Source organism: Lycorma delicatula, chromosome 5 (genome assembly GCF_047948215.1).
Source record: "Lycorma delicatula isolate Av1 chromosome 5, ASM4794821v1, whole genome shotgun sequence".
Lineage (NCBI taxonomy): Eukaryota > Metazoa > Arthropoda > Insecta > Hemiptera > Fulgoridae > Lycorma > Lycorma delicatula.
The window spans coordinates 142398715-142413227 of NC_134459.1; the positions used below are offsets into that span (position 1 = coordinate 142398715).

Here is a 14513-nt window from a genome sequence, read left to right on the forward strand (position 1 = left end):
ATTTAACTGACCAAAGGGAGGGGGGGTTAAACATAGATAATACAAACATCACCTTCTTATGTACCACTGACTTGAAATTTAAAATAAAGTATCTCACAACAAGCCTCAATCCTACATTTCCCTTAAAGTAAACGAAGTTATTGTCCCAGGGAATACGATAAGTAAATAGATAAATTTTACAGTTTCAATGAACTACATTGGAATTTATGTTGGCAAAAGCTTTATAATTATTATTCATTTTTTTAACGTGTTAGTATATTTGTTAACTTCTATAATGGATTAATAGTACTTCTCATGATGGAGATGCTACTACCCCACTCCTTTTACCCAGAAGTTTCATACTAACAAACAAAAAATCTCAACACTATTTTCCCATCGCCTTTGGGAAGGGCATTCTACCACAAATACCAACCAAAACCTCTTTTATGATCACTTAAAATGGTAATTACACATTCTACCTCTATCAAACATATATTAATGCTTACATGATACGTGTTAAATTACCAAATACGAAGCTAATTAAATATGGAAATGAAACAATTCATTAAAATACTTCTAATAATATAATAGTGCACAGTATCAGATTTTATTTACAAGATTATAACAGAGGGGCTAAAATTTGATTAAACTTGCACATATTTTCAAGTATAAAATAATCTTCATCTTCAAGTCTGATAATTGTTTTTGTTAATATTTAAAATTTGTTATTATAAGAAATTTAAGATTTGATTGTTGGTTTTGGTGTAAAAAAAAAATAAGCAATAAGGTGTTTATAAACAACCCTAACTCAAGCATTAATATTGAGATAGTTTATTCCTATTATTAAATATTAAAATAAAACAATTTTATTATCACATTAATTTGTGAATCATAAACATTTAACATTATACACACATTTAACACATATACACATATATATATATATATATATATATATATATATATATATATGTGTGTGTGTGTGTGTGTGTGTGTGTGTGTGTGTGTGTGTGTGTGTGCACATGTGCTGTGTGTGTAGACATATTTGTTTGGAGTGTACATAAGATCAAAAGAAAGATAAATTTTGAAATATGAAAGAGGTAGAGTAAATAAAAACATAAAACTGAGTGAGGCAAGAAAGGTAGTTTTTTTAGGACAAAACATTTCAACTTAATAGTGTCAAAAGTAACATTTAAGAGTACTATTGTTATGTGTTGAGAATTTTAGACACCATCACCATCACCACTATTTCTACACTACTACTACTACTATTATAATTAGACAGCAGACACTTGATTGTTCTAAAAGCATCAAGGTGTTGACACTTATGAGTACCAGTGAACCCAACAGCCACTAACATATACACTACTATTACATACCTAGATTAAACTAACAAAACTAAAACACGACGAAATTTTAAAATCATTTATCAATCCTTTTAAGAATCATTAATAAACATGTATAAAGAATTTTTAATGAATTCATGAAATGTTATTATTATTGTTATAATGCACTACATTAAATATGAAGATACATACAGAAAAAAATTTAATCACAACAATGTCTACATGAATTCTACACAGTCAAGTTAAACAGATAAATCACTCTATACATACAAATCAACTGAATAATGAGGTGAAATAGTCAGAAAAAGTAAAATTCAAAAAATTGCATTACCTACATTTTATTTTCATGATTTTCCTAAATAAATGGTTTTTACATTTTTTGTGGTAGAGATTCAGAATCTTCATTTTACGAAATTTGTCACGATCTCTTTCTTGGTTGCATGTATGTAAACTGTCTGGGCTAGATTTCATGAACTATTTAGACCGAGGTGACATTTTATCTGATGCTCATCTCACAAACACATCTGAAATATTATTAATTAATACAAGCCAATTCTTCAGAGAAGCGATCTGTTATTTATGTCTATGTTTCTCTATAATTTGACAAAAACATTTCATAATTCATTATGTAAGAGTATATTGCTAAAAATATCACTGCAGTAAAAGCCAGGTGAAAGAACCAAAGTTCTGAGATAATAACACATAAGAACAGTTTTCATAATCTTTAATGTTGGAAAATTAACATTTATGAACTAAAAAAAAGCTTCTCAAACAGGTTACTTAATTATATAAAAAGCATAACACGGACTCTCAAAAATGTAAACTTAAAAAATTTAAAAAAAAAGGAAAAGTTAAATAAGTTAACTGCACACACATTTTTAGTTGTGAAGCTTAGAGTTCAATACATAAACAATTTCAGATGTAAATCTTCATAATCCTCTGTATGTTTTTTTTATAGATTTTAACTTATCCTGTCTAAATACTGATATAGATTGAGCAACCACTCCAATATCTGCAAAATAAGTATAAATAGTTTTAACTGAAATCAACATTTTATACTGTTGGTATGATTAAGAAAATTAAAAAAAAAATTATATAAAATTCTGCTACTCTCATTTGATAAATAAAAACTAATCTTTAAAAGTTAAAAAAAAAATTAAGTATAAAACATTTGGCAAGATCAAGTAAGCTAAACTTGTAAAACAATAAGTAGAGTTTATGAAGAAAATTGAAAAAAGAATTGCTATAATAAAGAGTTCTCTGAACGCAGACAAATATAAAAAAGAAACAAAATTTTAAAATTTTACTGATAGTAGATAGAATAAATGTACATCAAATGAAATACTAAAAATATCTTGTGATAATATTAATATCAATATTACTAGGATGATAAATAAAAAAATGAATTAATGCAATACACTAAAATAAAATTAAAAATATATAAGTAAATAAAAACATGAAAATAAAGCGACATATTGTTCATATTCATATCTAGATACAGATAACATTTTAATGAGAAATGAAATATGAATGCGTGACAGTTAAGTAACTAAGAAGAGGGCAACAGTGCAGGATATGATACAACGAAGATTGTGTTTGTCAGGTAAAATGTTTACGATCCCCAGAAGAGTTATGAACATCAATCATAAGTGGATTTGACACACGATATCATTAGTCAATGACTCAGATCGTGGACCGACAGCCAATCAGACCCCCTTGGTAATATATACTAGCAGGAAATCTTTTGAGGGAAAACAAACATCAACATCAAAATGCACCAGGGGTATCGGCATCTGCGAAGGCGATTCATTTCCTGAAATGGATTCGTCTGCTATACTTTTTAAAATCATTTTGCTACGGTTTACTCTGACATCGACAATACCCTACTTGATTACAACCATAATCTAACCAAACAATTCTTCCATCATTATTCATAAAACTGGTTCAGTGCATTTTTCATTCCTTTCTATTTTGAACTTTCATACATTTTTTATATTTTAAGTATTACTATTTGCTTTATATGTATTCTAACCAAAATATAAGACTGTAGAAGAAAATGAATCTCCTCCTACAGTATTTCATCTTGTTTAGTTCTCATTCAAAATTAACCCTATGCACCGTAGACAAATTTTCCACAGATTTTGTCTACCCCAATTTTTCTTAAAATCTAATAGTTTTGAACATTATTAACACATTTTATTTTCAACAGTCAATATTATCTGTTTTTTTATTGTTTATTTGTATATGCTTTGCTGTCACAAAATAATACACTCAATATTTAAATATCTCTTTCTTTTTCTACTCACAAAATCCATGTTTGCAAGTAATAATTCCTTTTCTATATAAAGACTATCATTTTTAACTGATCTTACAACATAAATAATACATTATTTGATTTATGGAATACAATATTAGATTCTAATATTTATTAAGGCATTATTCTTCTTTCTTTTACATTTCATTTTAAACCTTAGTTTATATTTATTTGTCATTTGTTGCAACGAACAACAAATATTCTCTTGAGGAAATATAATTTCAAAATTCAAATATGTAACTGGAAAAACTATTAAAAATTGAAAACTTTTAATTTTAATTACCAGTTACAATATTCTACACACTTATGGTTTCATTATAGTTTATATTATTTGTTCAGTTCAATTTTTCACTCCATGTCAAAATAACTAAATAAATCTATACAATATAAATAATTCATTTTTTTAACAGAACGTATATCAAGGTATTATTTAATAACAATAAAATTTTTAGTTCTTTTGCATTATCAACACTATGTAACTAACTGTATATTAGCTTTTATCAGCAAAAATTACATTCATAATTTTTTTTAAAAAGCTGCTTTTTTAGTTGTCAATAACTTTTCAACATGAACAGAATCAACTAATATCCTTTTTTACCCTTGAATTAAATTATAAAAAATTAAGATGACACTATTAAACATTTTTTTTTTATATGATGAGACTTTAATCTTTTAGCAATCAGTATAACACTTAACAATATGTATTTCAATATTGGCAATATTCATCATTAACTATTATCACAATATAACACATATATCACCTTGACTCTTAATAACTGGTATTATACCAACCTGAGGCAATAAAAACTTATTTGCACATGCAGAAAACAAATTACGAAACCTAATAATAACTAATAGGAATCATTAAAAAAAAAATTATCCAACATTATTAATTAAAACCATAATTAAATTAATATTTTAGTAATAAGGATTTTATTTTTAATAATGAAAGATGAGTAGAATAAAATTTTACAATAATATTAAATTATACATAGAAATTTAATTAAAAATTACTCACAGAATACAAATCCAGATTTTAGGAAATCTGGACCGGTCCAAGATGATCATACAAAATTTCTAAGAAGGTTATTCATAAGAAAAATAACAAATGAAAAATAAAAAATACCTCCCTCCCTCATTAGCAGTTTACACTTATTTAATTAATTAAATTTAGCTCGATGTAACACATCCAGAGAGTAGAAAATGCATTTTCTGAAAAAAGAGCCATCTAATTTCCCATTAATATTATGGCCCAGATTAACCTACATAAAATGCTGAATTAAAAGTTTTAATCTGAAGTGGATAGAAATTTGAATGATGAACCATAATAAAATTCAATATATTAAATTAAAAATATTTCTAGTTAATCCAAACTCTCACAAATTAGGAATCCATCAATTTCGGATTATCAGGTTTCCAATATCTTTAAAATATGTCATTCACATACTATAAAACAAACTCTTTATACACAGCATGTCCCTAAAAGAATCATCATATTTTAATTGTTTATATTTTGAAAAATACTGAATACAAAAACTTTAAGATTAATTTTTTATTAAAGGTTTTTTCATGAAGATTTTACATATTGGGATGTAAGATTTGGGATGCATCTCAAAAAGCCTCTCTCTTGTATTACTAGAGAAAGAAAGGAAAATGGCATGTGTATTGATGATGGGAGACTGGAATGCTGAAGGACAACATTGATGATGTTGGTGAAGGACAACAAGGCAAGATAATAAGAAAATATGGTTCAGGTAATAGAAACAAAAGAGGAGAGAAGTTAGTTGAGTTCTGCATGTAAAATGGTATGGTAGTGGGAAACACAATGTTTGAAAATCATAAAAGAAGGAGATATACATGGGTGTCGAGATTGGATGGAGAGAAGTATCAAACTGATTACATGTTCATGCAACAAAGGTATAGGAACTGTATGAAAAATGCAAAAGCTTACCCAGGTGCAGATATAAACTCTGATCACAACTTAGTAATAGCAAAAATCAACTTGAAGCTCAAGAAAATAAAGGTTGGTCAGAAACGGAGTACCTATGATTTAAAAAACTAAGAAACAAAGATGCAAAATAGCATACTGGAAAAAGAAGAACAGGAGGGGAGCCAAATAATCTGAGTGATCATTGGTTAAATATTAAAAACAGTAAAAAAGAAGCAGCTGAGGAAACTATAGTAATTAAGAACAGAGAAAGAATATGGAAGGAATGTGTCAGTGGAGAAATGATAGAAAAAATGAATGAAAGGAGAAAATGGAAAAATGTTTGGGTAGAGGAAGGTAAAAGGAACTATAGAAAGCTTAATAATGAATTAAGAAGAAAAACTGAGATAGCAAGAGAAAAGTGGTTACAGGAAAAGTGTGCTACAATAGAAAAACAAGAAAAAGAAGTAATATACGATATAATGTACAAAGAAGCTGCAGAAATGATATTCAAGAAAAATGGAAAAAGTTGTACAGTGTATCAGATCAAGTCAAAGAATAAGGACATAGAAACTGAGAGGAATAAAGTGAAAAAGATACAGGAAGAATACATCATGGATTTATACACACTGAATGATAGGTCAAGGGAAGTAGATCTAGAAATAAAAGAGGAAAACAAAGTTCATGAAGTTCACAAGGGTTATAATGTATTAAAATGTAAAGTAAGATGGACATGAAAGCAATGGCTAATGGAAAAACTGGACGATGTGATGAATTGCCGATTGAGTTGTTTAAAACTCTTGGAGAGAGTGGAGAAATTCTATTGTTGGATCTGTACAATAAAATATATGATGAGGGTCGATGACTTAAGGACTTTCTGGATACAATAATGGTGCCATTACCAAATAAATTTAATGCTAGAAAGTGTGAAGAATACTGGACTATTAGCCTAATTTTGCATGAAGCAAAAGTCTTACTAAGAATTCTGAACAGGAGGTGTAGAATAAATTGGATGAAAATATTGCAGAAGAACAATATGGTATTAGAAGGGGAGTTGGAACTAGGAAGGCTGTAGGACTGCTTTTAATTATTAGGGCAAACTATATAGAAGAGAGAAGAAGACAATATGTTGCATTGAGAAAGCTTGCGAAAGCTTTTGATAGGGTAAGATGGGTTAAATTAATGATAATTTTGAATAAGAAAGGAATTGATTGGAAAGATAGGACTTATGAAAGAGGTGAATGTGAACCAGAAAATAAAAGTAAGAATAGGAAGTGAGTGAGACAATGTAAAATATAGAAATAGGAAGGGGGTGTTGATAAGGATGTTGCATACCACCTACAGTATTCAATATAATTTATGTAGAAGAAATCATCAACGATGGTTTGAAGGGTAACAGAGGGGTGGCAATAAGTGGTAGAGGAATAGAATGTACATGATTTTCTGATGACATGGTGGTGCTGGTAGTAAGTGTAACAAAATGAAATGCTTAACAATCTAAATAAGGCTTGTCAAAATCTAGGGATGAAAATAAATAAAAAGAAACCTAAATGTATGATATTTGGTGGCAAAGATGAAAACTAGAGCAGGTGGTGAAATTTAAGTTCTTGGGTAGCTTCATAACGGAAGATCTTAGTACCACAGAAATCAATAGGAGAATGGCAATGGGTAAGGAGGCATTTAGTAGGAAAAGGAGTTTACTATGTGGGAAATTAAATTTAAATTTGCGCAAGAGATTGGCAAGATGTCTTGTTTGGAGTGTTATGATTTATGGTGCAGACATGTGGGTGTGGCATAAAATGGTAAATGTCTGTTGGCAGGATAGAGTAACAAATGAGATGTTGAGAAGAATAGAAGAGGAAAGGAATATGTTAAATACCATTTTAAGCAGGTACTGTGGCTTGAACATTGTATGAGGAAAAGTGCTTACTAACAGATGCAGTTGAAGAATTGGTAAATGGAAAGAGGAAAATATACGGAAACAAAAAAATATGCACAGGACAGCAACAAGTGGAGAGCAGCCATGGCAAGACCTGTTCAGCATTGGCAGAACACAATGAATGAATGAATTTTTACATATCAAGTAATAGGTGCTCAATATGCCCCCTTGGGATGCACACCATAATCCACACAGCAGTCGAATTCGTCCTACATCTCAGGAATCTATTCACTGCTGCTATGGCTGCTGTTATGCAGTTTGACCATTGTAGCTGGAACGGGAGGCATACAGACATAACCTTTTACAAAACCCCACAAGTAAAAATTTTGTGCAGTGAGGTCTGGCAATCTTGGAGGCCAGTGATGTAAAAGTGAATCATTAGGTCCCGTATGGTCGATCCATTGTTGAGAAAACTTATCATTCAAAACTTCTCGCACGCACAGACTCCAGCAAGGTTGCTCCATCCTGCTAGAAATCTTCCATACTGGCCTCTAACTAAGGGAAAAGGCAGTTTTCAAGCTATTCAATACATTGTTCCCATAACAATGTTCTCTAAAAAAAACCATACACCTTTTCTCAAGTAATTGCACAAAAAACATTAACTGTGAGAGAGTTTCTCTAATGGTGTATAAATTCATGTGGCTTCTTTGTACCCCATATTGTAACACTGTGATGGTTTAACTTCCCGTGTTACAAAATCGTTATCTTCTGCCACCTTGTTAAGGATGAATTCACAAAACTCCACACGTCGTTGTTTATCATGTTTAAAAAGAGCTTGCAGTAACTGAATCCTATATAATTTCATAAGCAAACATGAGCAAAACATGCCAGATAGACATTGTGAGAATGTTTACTTCTCTACCGGCATGGTGAGCTGATTTTCAGAGGCTACATGAAAATTCTGACAGATGTGCTCCACATCTTCATCTGACTAATGGGATCGACCACTTGATTTCCCCTTACACAGACAACAAATATCTTTAAACTAACTATACCATCGCCTAATGCTCTGAGCAGTTGGAGGTTCAGCACCATATTCACTATGGAAATCATACTGAATAGTAATTACAGACTCACACTGCACAAAGCAATGAACACAAAATGATTTCTGTTGTGGAGACATTTTCTGTGACACTGAAGTGAATGTTCTGGTGCTACCTAGCGGCAATGGCATGAAACTCCCTCTTTCTAAAAGTACTTTACTCTATCAAATGGATTAAAAACTAAATAGTTATGACATTTTTAAATCTGATGATTCTTTTAGGGACATGCCGTACTTCTAACTATAACTGGTTTGAAATATGTAAATACAATACATCTAAGGAAATCATATACCGGTTGTAGAATACTGGTTTTCCTCTAAAAGTTCTCCTCTATTGTGTTCCCATCGATTGCTAACTTAACAGCAGAAATTGTTTAATTAATTAATAAATTTAAAGTACTAAAGTTAAAATAAAATACATTAATACATTTGTAAATTCAGGTCCAATTTCTTGATATATTGTAGAAATATAGGTGTTTATTGAAAAGAGGAACATTTTTTTAAATATTTAACTTTAAAAAATGTTGAATCCCTTTAACTTTTTACATCAAAATGCGAGATAACATTATACTGTTCTTTTGTTACACAAATAGAAAATTTAGATTTCAGCAGATGCTAATTTAATTTGTAATGACAATCGATGTATAGAAAAGGGTCAGTTAATTATAACAGTTTAATTATTCAGGGATTACAGCAACAAAATGAAATTTACAATAATCACATGCATAATTTTCTTAAAATAAAAGCGAAACGGGAAATTATGTACAACCAAGTAGAAATATTTTTTTTTAAATTATCTTAGACAACGATTCAGCTACTCTTAAACAGTTTATTTCCTTTAAACTATACATAACTACACAGAAAATTTTGAAACATAATTTTCTAATAATTTGTACCCCCTTTCAATGTCAGGTCTTAAAACATGTATAGATTCATTGAGGCTGCCTTCTGTCTTTCAAGATCTTTTACTCCTTTTATTTTATTTTTTCCTCATAAATAAACAAAATTAGATTGAACAAATTTAATGACTCATCTAAACAAGAACATAAATGAACATATAGCTAACTTTATGACGACAGTAAATAGTACCGAGCAAAAAAATAAAAATGTTATCACTACATCTACTATGCTACAACTAGAAAACACATCTAACTGCAATTATTTTTGCATACAAGTGATAAAATATAGCATTTTTAAATAGCCACAAAGCTCTTTTGAAGAAACATATCTACAACAGCGCCTCTTTGTGGTGTAAAACTAATGTTAGAACCTCTCTGAGGTTATATCTACATAATGCAAAAAACTGCATCCAAATCGGCCCAGCCGTTTTAGAGAAACTCATCTACTGCAATATCCCCTGGTGGCCTATAACCGTAAAACAAGTCTAACAACCTGCGCTGAAGTGATACCTATGTAATGCAAAAAACTGCATCAAAATTGGTCCAGTAATTTTTGAGGAAAATGGCAAAACACACACACACATACACACACAACAAAACAAATTTTTGCCTCACACACATATACCATTTCCCTTCTGTCGTGGGTAAAAAAAAGGAAAAAGGAATAAATAGTTAAAATTTTCTGTTTATCGCCTGACTGGTTTGATACACCTTTCCACATTTCAGGCTTTGTATTAAATCTCAAAAACAACTACAAAAAAAAAACTCTTCAATTATCTTTTTTATAAGTATATTTAAAATCCTAGTTTCTTTTGCACTTTTACCCTTTGCACTCCCTTTTAATAAGTCCTTCTCTCACTTTCCTTCATTCCAACTAAGTAAACTATAGACCTATTGTTTTTATTTACTTTTTTGGAAGATTCAGCCACAAAATTTTCTTATTTTCCAAGACAACAGATGCTGTTCACAGTAACTGAGCAAATAAGAACACAGTAAAAAAATTAAAATAAATACTTTTTTCATATCTAAATATATAACTATTTCAAATTTAATTACAAAAAGATAGCCTAAATTTAAAGTTTCATAGATTTCATTAGTTACATTAAATTAAAATACGTCCAACAGTGTAAATTACTCATTACTGCTGATCATGATTTTAGTCGTAGATCTTTAATGATAAAAGAAAAAAAAAGAAGTTATTTTGATCATTAATCGGTCTGACACCATTGCTCATTTCTTTCTGTTCCAGACTATTCTCTTAATTTTAAATCTTATATGCTTCATGTATTGTGTTTTTCATATAAAATTTTACTCTCAACTTTTTCTTCTAGATCAATTTAACCAGGATTACAAAAAAAAAAAAAACACATATAACTGATTGAAAAACCTGGTTATTTATTTATTTATGCAGGTATACAAACCTTTCTAAAATATATATACACATATGTTATATATTTTTATATGAAAAAAATATGTATTTATGTAAAAAAAAAATATATATATAAACACACACACACAAAATGGCAGACAGTTTTCCCCTCCCTTTTGTTACAGTACATACATATATGCTGGAGTCTAAACAGAGCCATGTTGTATCCCCTCATTGTCTGTCAAGTCAAAAAAGAGAGAGGAATGGAATAAGATTAATGGTACATATGCCTACAGAGAGTTGCTCGTAATCATAACACAATGGCGTCAGTCGGAAAAATATGGAATGGATTGGTAGTATAGTGCACAGCGTACGGCACAGTGGTCTTTATGAGTAATGATGTCTGGCGGGCAACAACAATGAGCGTCACGATTCGCCCTAACAATTGTTAGTTAAATCTCAATCCGACCGACATTTATGACGGTTCTCCTGCTGCTGTCAGAGCCCAGTGCTACCACCATAAACGTGACTACTAGTGCCGTAATTTACATGTATCTGTTTTCATTCAATCGATGAAATAAATAAATACAAAAATATCATCGTTTAAATCGTATGCACACAGCCAATTATAATAAATATCCAGAGATAATTTTTAAACTCTATTAAAACAATAAAAAATAACTTAAAACTCCATCTAATAGAATCTTTTCATCATTACAATGCATTATGTAAGAATAAGCGATGATTAAAATTAACAAATCACCTGACCACAGAAAAACCTTAAATTCCAGTCAATATTTAGAAGATAAAATTAACATATTCATCAAAATAAAAAATTATGTGAAAAAAGAAAAATTAACTAAAAATAATTTTTTTTGTAAGATTCTGCAGATTTGACATTTACAGAAGCATCATGAAAAGTAGATATTTATCATATTGGCATAAACTGAGTGTTGCCCATATACAAAAGACTAAGAATTACTCAAATCCAAGAAAATTATAATTTTTTTAATATTATATAAAATCCAATATTGAACCATATTTATTAATTTAATTTATTCATGGCAAGTTTTTTCTATTACCTTTTTCAGTAAAAATTTCAAATTATAAATTATTTTTAAAGAACTTCCAATGTATCTATTCAATTTATTTTTTAAGTAACCAGTTTATATTTAGGTTTTGAAACCTGGTTTATACCCAGTTATATGCTTAATTTTTACATTTACATTATTTATTATCTTAAAAATTTAATTATTTCTAATATTTTTTCATCTGAATGTATACACACCTTTATTTGAAAGAAAATTATTATCTTACATAGGACTAAAGTTCAAAGATAAATTTCTTTTTTGATAGTACAACCTGCATGCGATAACAAGAAAAAATTGGTTTTAATTAAAACAATATTTTTCCCAAAGGAATTTGTGTTCTCCCAAAATATGTCAGTAATTTGACAAATAATTTATATTTGATAAATAAAGCAAAAACAAATCGATAACAGTCTATAGATATGAAATTACTTCTTACTCTATCTGTACTCAGTATAGTCACATGTGAACACTTTTGAAAACAATGTTACACATTCTAGCTACAATGTACTCATATATAATATTTTACCTAATTATGAATTTGAAATGTCTATGAATGAACCTTTGATCATTAATGTGTTAAAATTTAAGATAGAGTTTTAATATTAAGTTATCAAGTATAAATGATTATGAAATTTTACAAGAAATATATCAAAAGATATAATCTGCAATCTCTGAAACCGATTGTTCAATCAAAACTATGAATTCAAAATTAAAATTTAAACTTGATACTTCATTTAGGTTATGTGAACACCACGACAAAGATGTGTGTCATGCTGTTTCAATACGTCCGCTCATGGAGAAGATTTGCAGAGAAGTTGCACTGAAATATATCAACACTTGTGAATAGAAACAAAGTTCAGCTGTAGTAATGAATAATTTAGAATTACTTTAAATTATTTTTCTTAAATCAAACATTGAAATGGCTGGCAACAACTTCACGCATGTAATTTAACTGATGTCTGTCATAAAATTCTTCTGTTCTATGGAAAAATGTACTATCAAATTGTAAAGAAGTGCTGAATGTAAAATAACTATTGACAAGCAATTTTTTTTTTGTTTTGTTTTGAATATTGCAGATATCAACTTGAATCTCTAATTTATATTTACTGGATTAATTCCATTTTTCCTGCCTTATCACAATCAATTTCAGATGTGTATCAGGTTATATGGGCTGAGTCTACAATCGGTCTAAGCGGCTTAAAATTTCCAGGACAAAATTGTTCCCAAGAAGAAAAATAATTACCTTATGACCCAAAAGCTAGATACAGCAAAAGTTTGCAATTTTTTTAAATATTTGCTATCCTTATATTGGACAACTATCTTGTTAAATTTAATAAAAATAACTTACCTCCTAAAGTCAACAAGTTACTGCAACCAATAATTCAAAGAGCATCAATAAAAAAACATATCTTGTAGAATATTAAAGCAAAGCATAAAACTAGAATTAAAACGAAAGAAAAATATATAACATAAAATTGAAGAAATAAATACAGTATGAATTACATTACATTGTACATTCGAATATGGTACTTAAAACTCCCAATTGACAAAAGCACAATCATCAAGTAAGATTTTAAATGCAAATAGTATCACAATAATGAATAATAAAATCCTTCAATATGTTATGGTAACCTGTACAAATCCATACAAATAGAATGTAATTATAGCATATATATATATATATATGCACATACACACACACAAGATGTTAAATACATGTTCAGTGTGATTCTAGGTGCACACACGTATAAATATGATATTAACTGTGAGAATTAACATATATATATATATTTTTAAATTTACTTATATCCCGGTGAAAACTGCATAAATACTTATTAGAATGTGCATCAAATGCATTTTAATTTAAAAAAGCACAATAAACATTCCAATAAAGGAAAAGAAATTTTTTTATGAATATTTATTAGAAAGTAAATGACTAACCTGTTTCCAAATCAATTGTGTATGCCAGCCCAGCCCATGGATCAATCTCTTCTTCTTCTTTTACAACAGATCTTGTAGGACTCTGATCAGTGGCATCGTATGGCTGTAAAACAACACACAAATAATTTATAATTAGGTACAGACTACTCATAACACAATATTCTAACAGATGTAAGGAAAAATGAATAAATTATGAGTAAACTGTAGTTATGACAGACAATAATTCAAAATGATAGTTCTTATACTATATACTAATAATATTATGTATATAATAAATTGTTCCCCATAGAAAGGGTATGTTATATTGTTCTTAACATTATTCATTCCAAACTTTCTTATGGCTTTGGTACAATAAAACATCTAAGGTATGAACGGCACTAATAAGTTACTTTCTCTGAGAGTAATAATGGTCAATATTTAATCAGCCCCTACAGAGAACATTCTGAAAATATCAATTGTTGACTGAATAAATATAACAATACAGTTTGGTGGCTAGCCATTCTGGCTTGTGTGCAACAGTATATATTCATCTCTGCAAAAAAAGCAACATTACATGATTCCACTTTTATCGTTTTACCTAGTAAGCCATAAGAGATATACCAAACATGGCTGTTTCCCTTTAAGGGTTGACTGGCATCTCACGTCATTCTCCTAAACCCCAACAAT

General features: G+C 29.2%; 1 protein-coding gene across 4 annotated transcripts in view; it reads right to left on the reverse strand.

Moving 5' to 3' along the window:
• Positions 1 to 14513, reverse strand: part of cnc (NFE2 like bZIP transcription factor cap-n-collar) — a 667227-nt gene that overhangs the window by 290041 nt on the left and 362673 nt on the right. For all 4 annotated transcript variants that reach the window (XM_075367220.1, XM_075367219.1, XM_075367218.1 and 1 more), the window contains one exon: positions 13848 to 13950. In XM_075367220.1, the coding sequence (XP_075223335.1) occupies positions 13848 to 13950 (103 nt within the window). The remainder of the gene's footprint in view (positions 1 to 13847; positions 13951 to 14513) is intronic.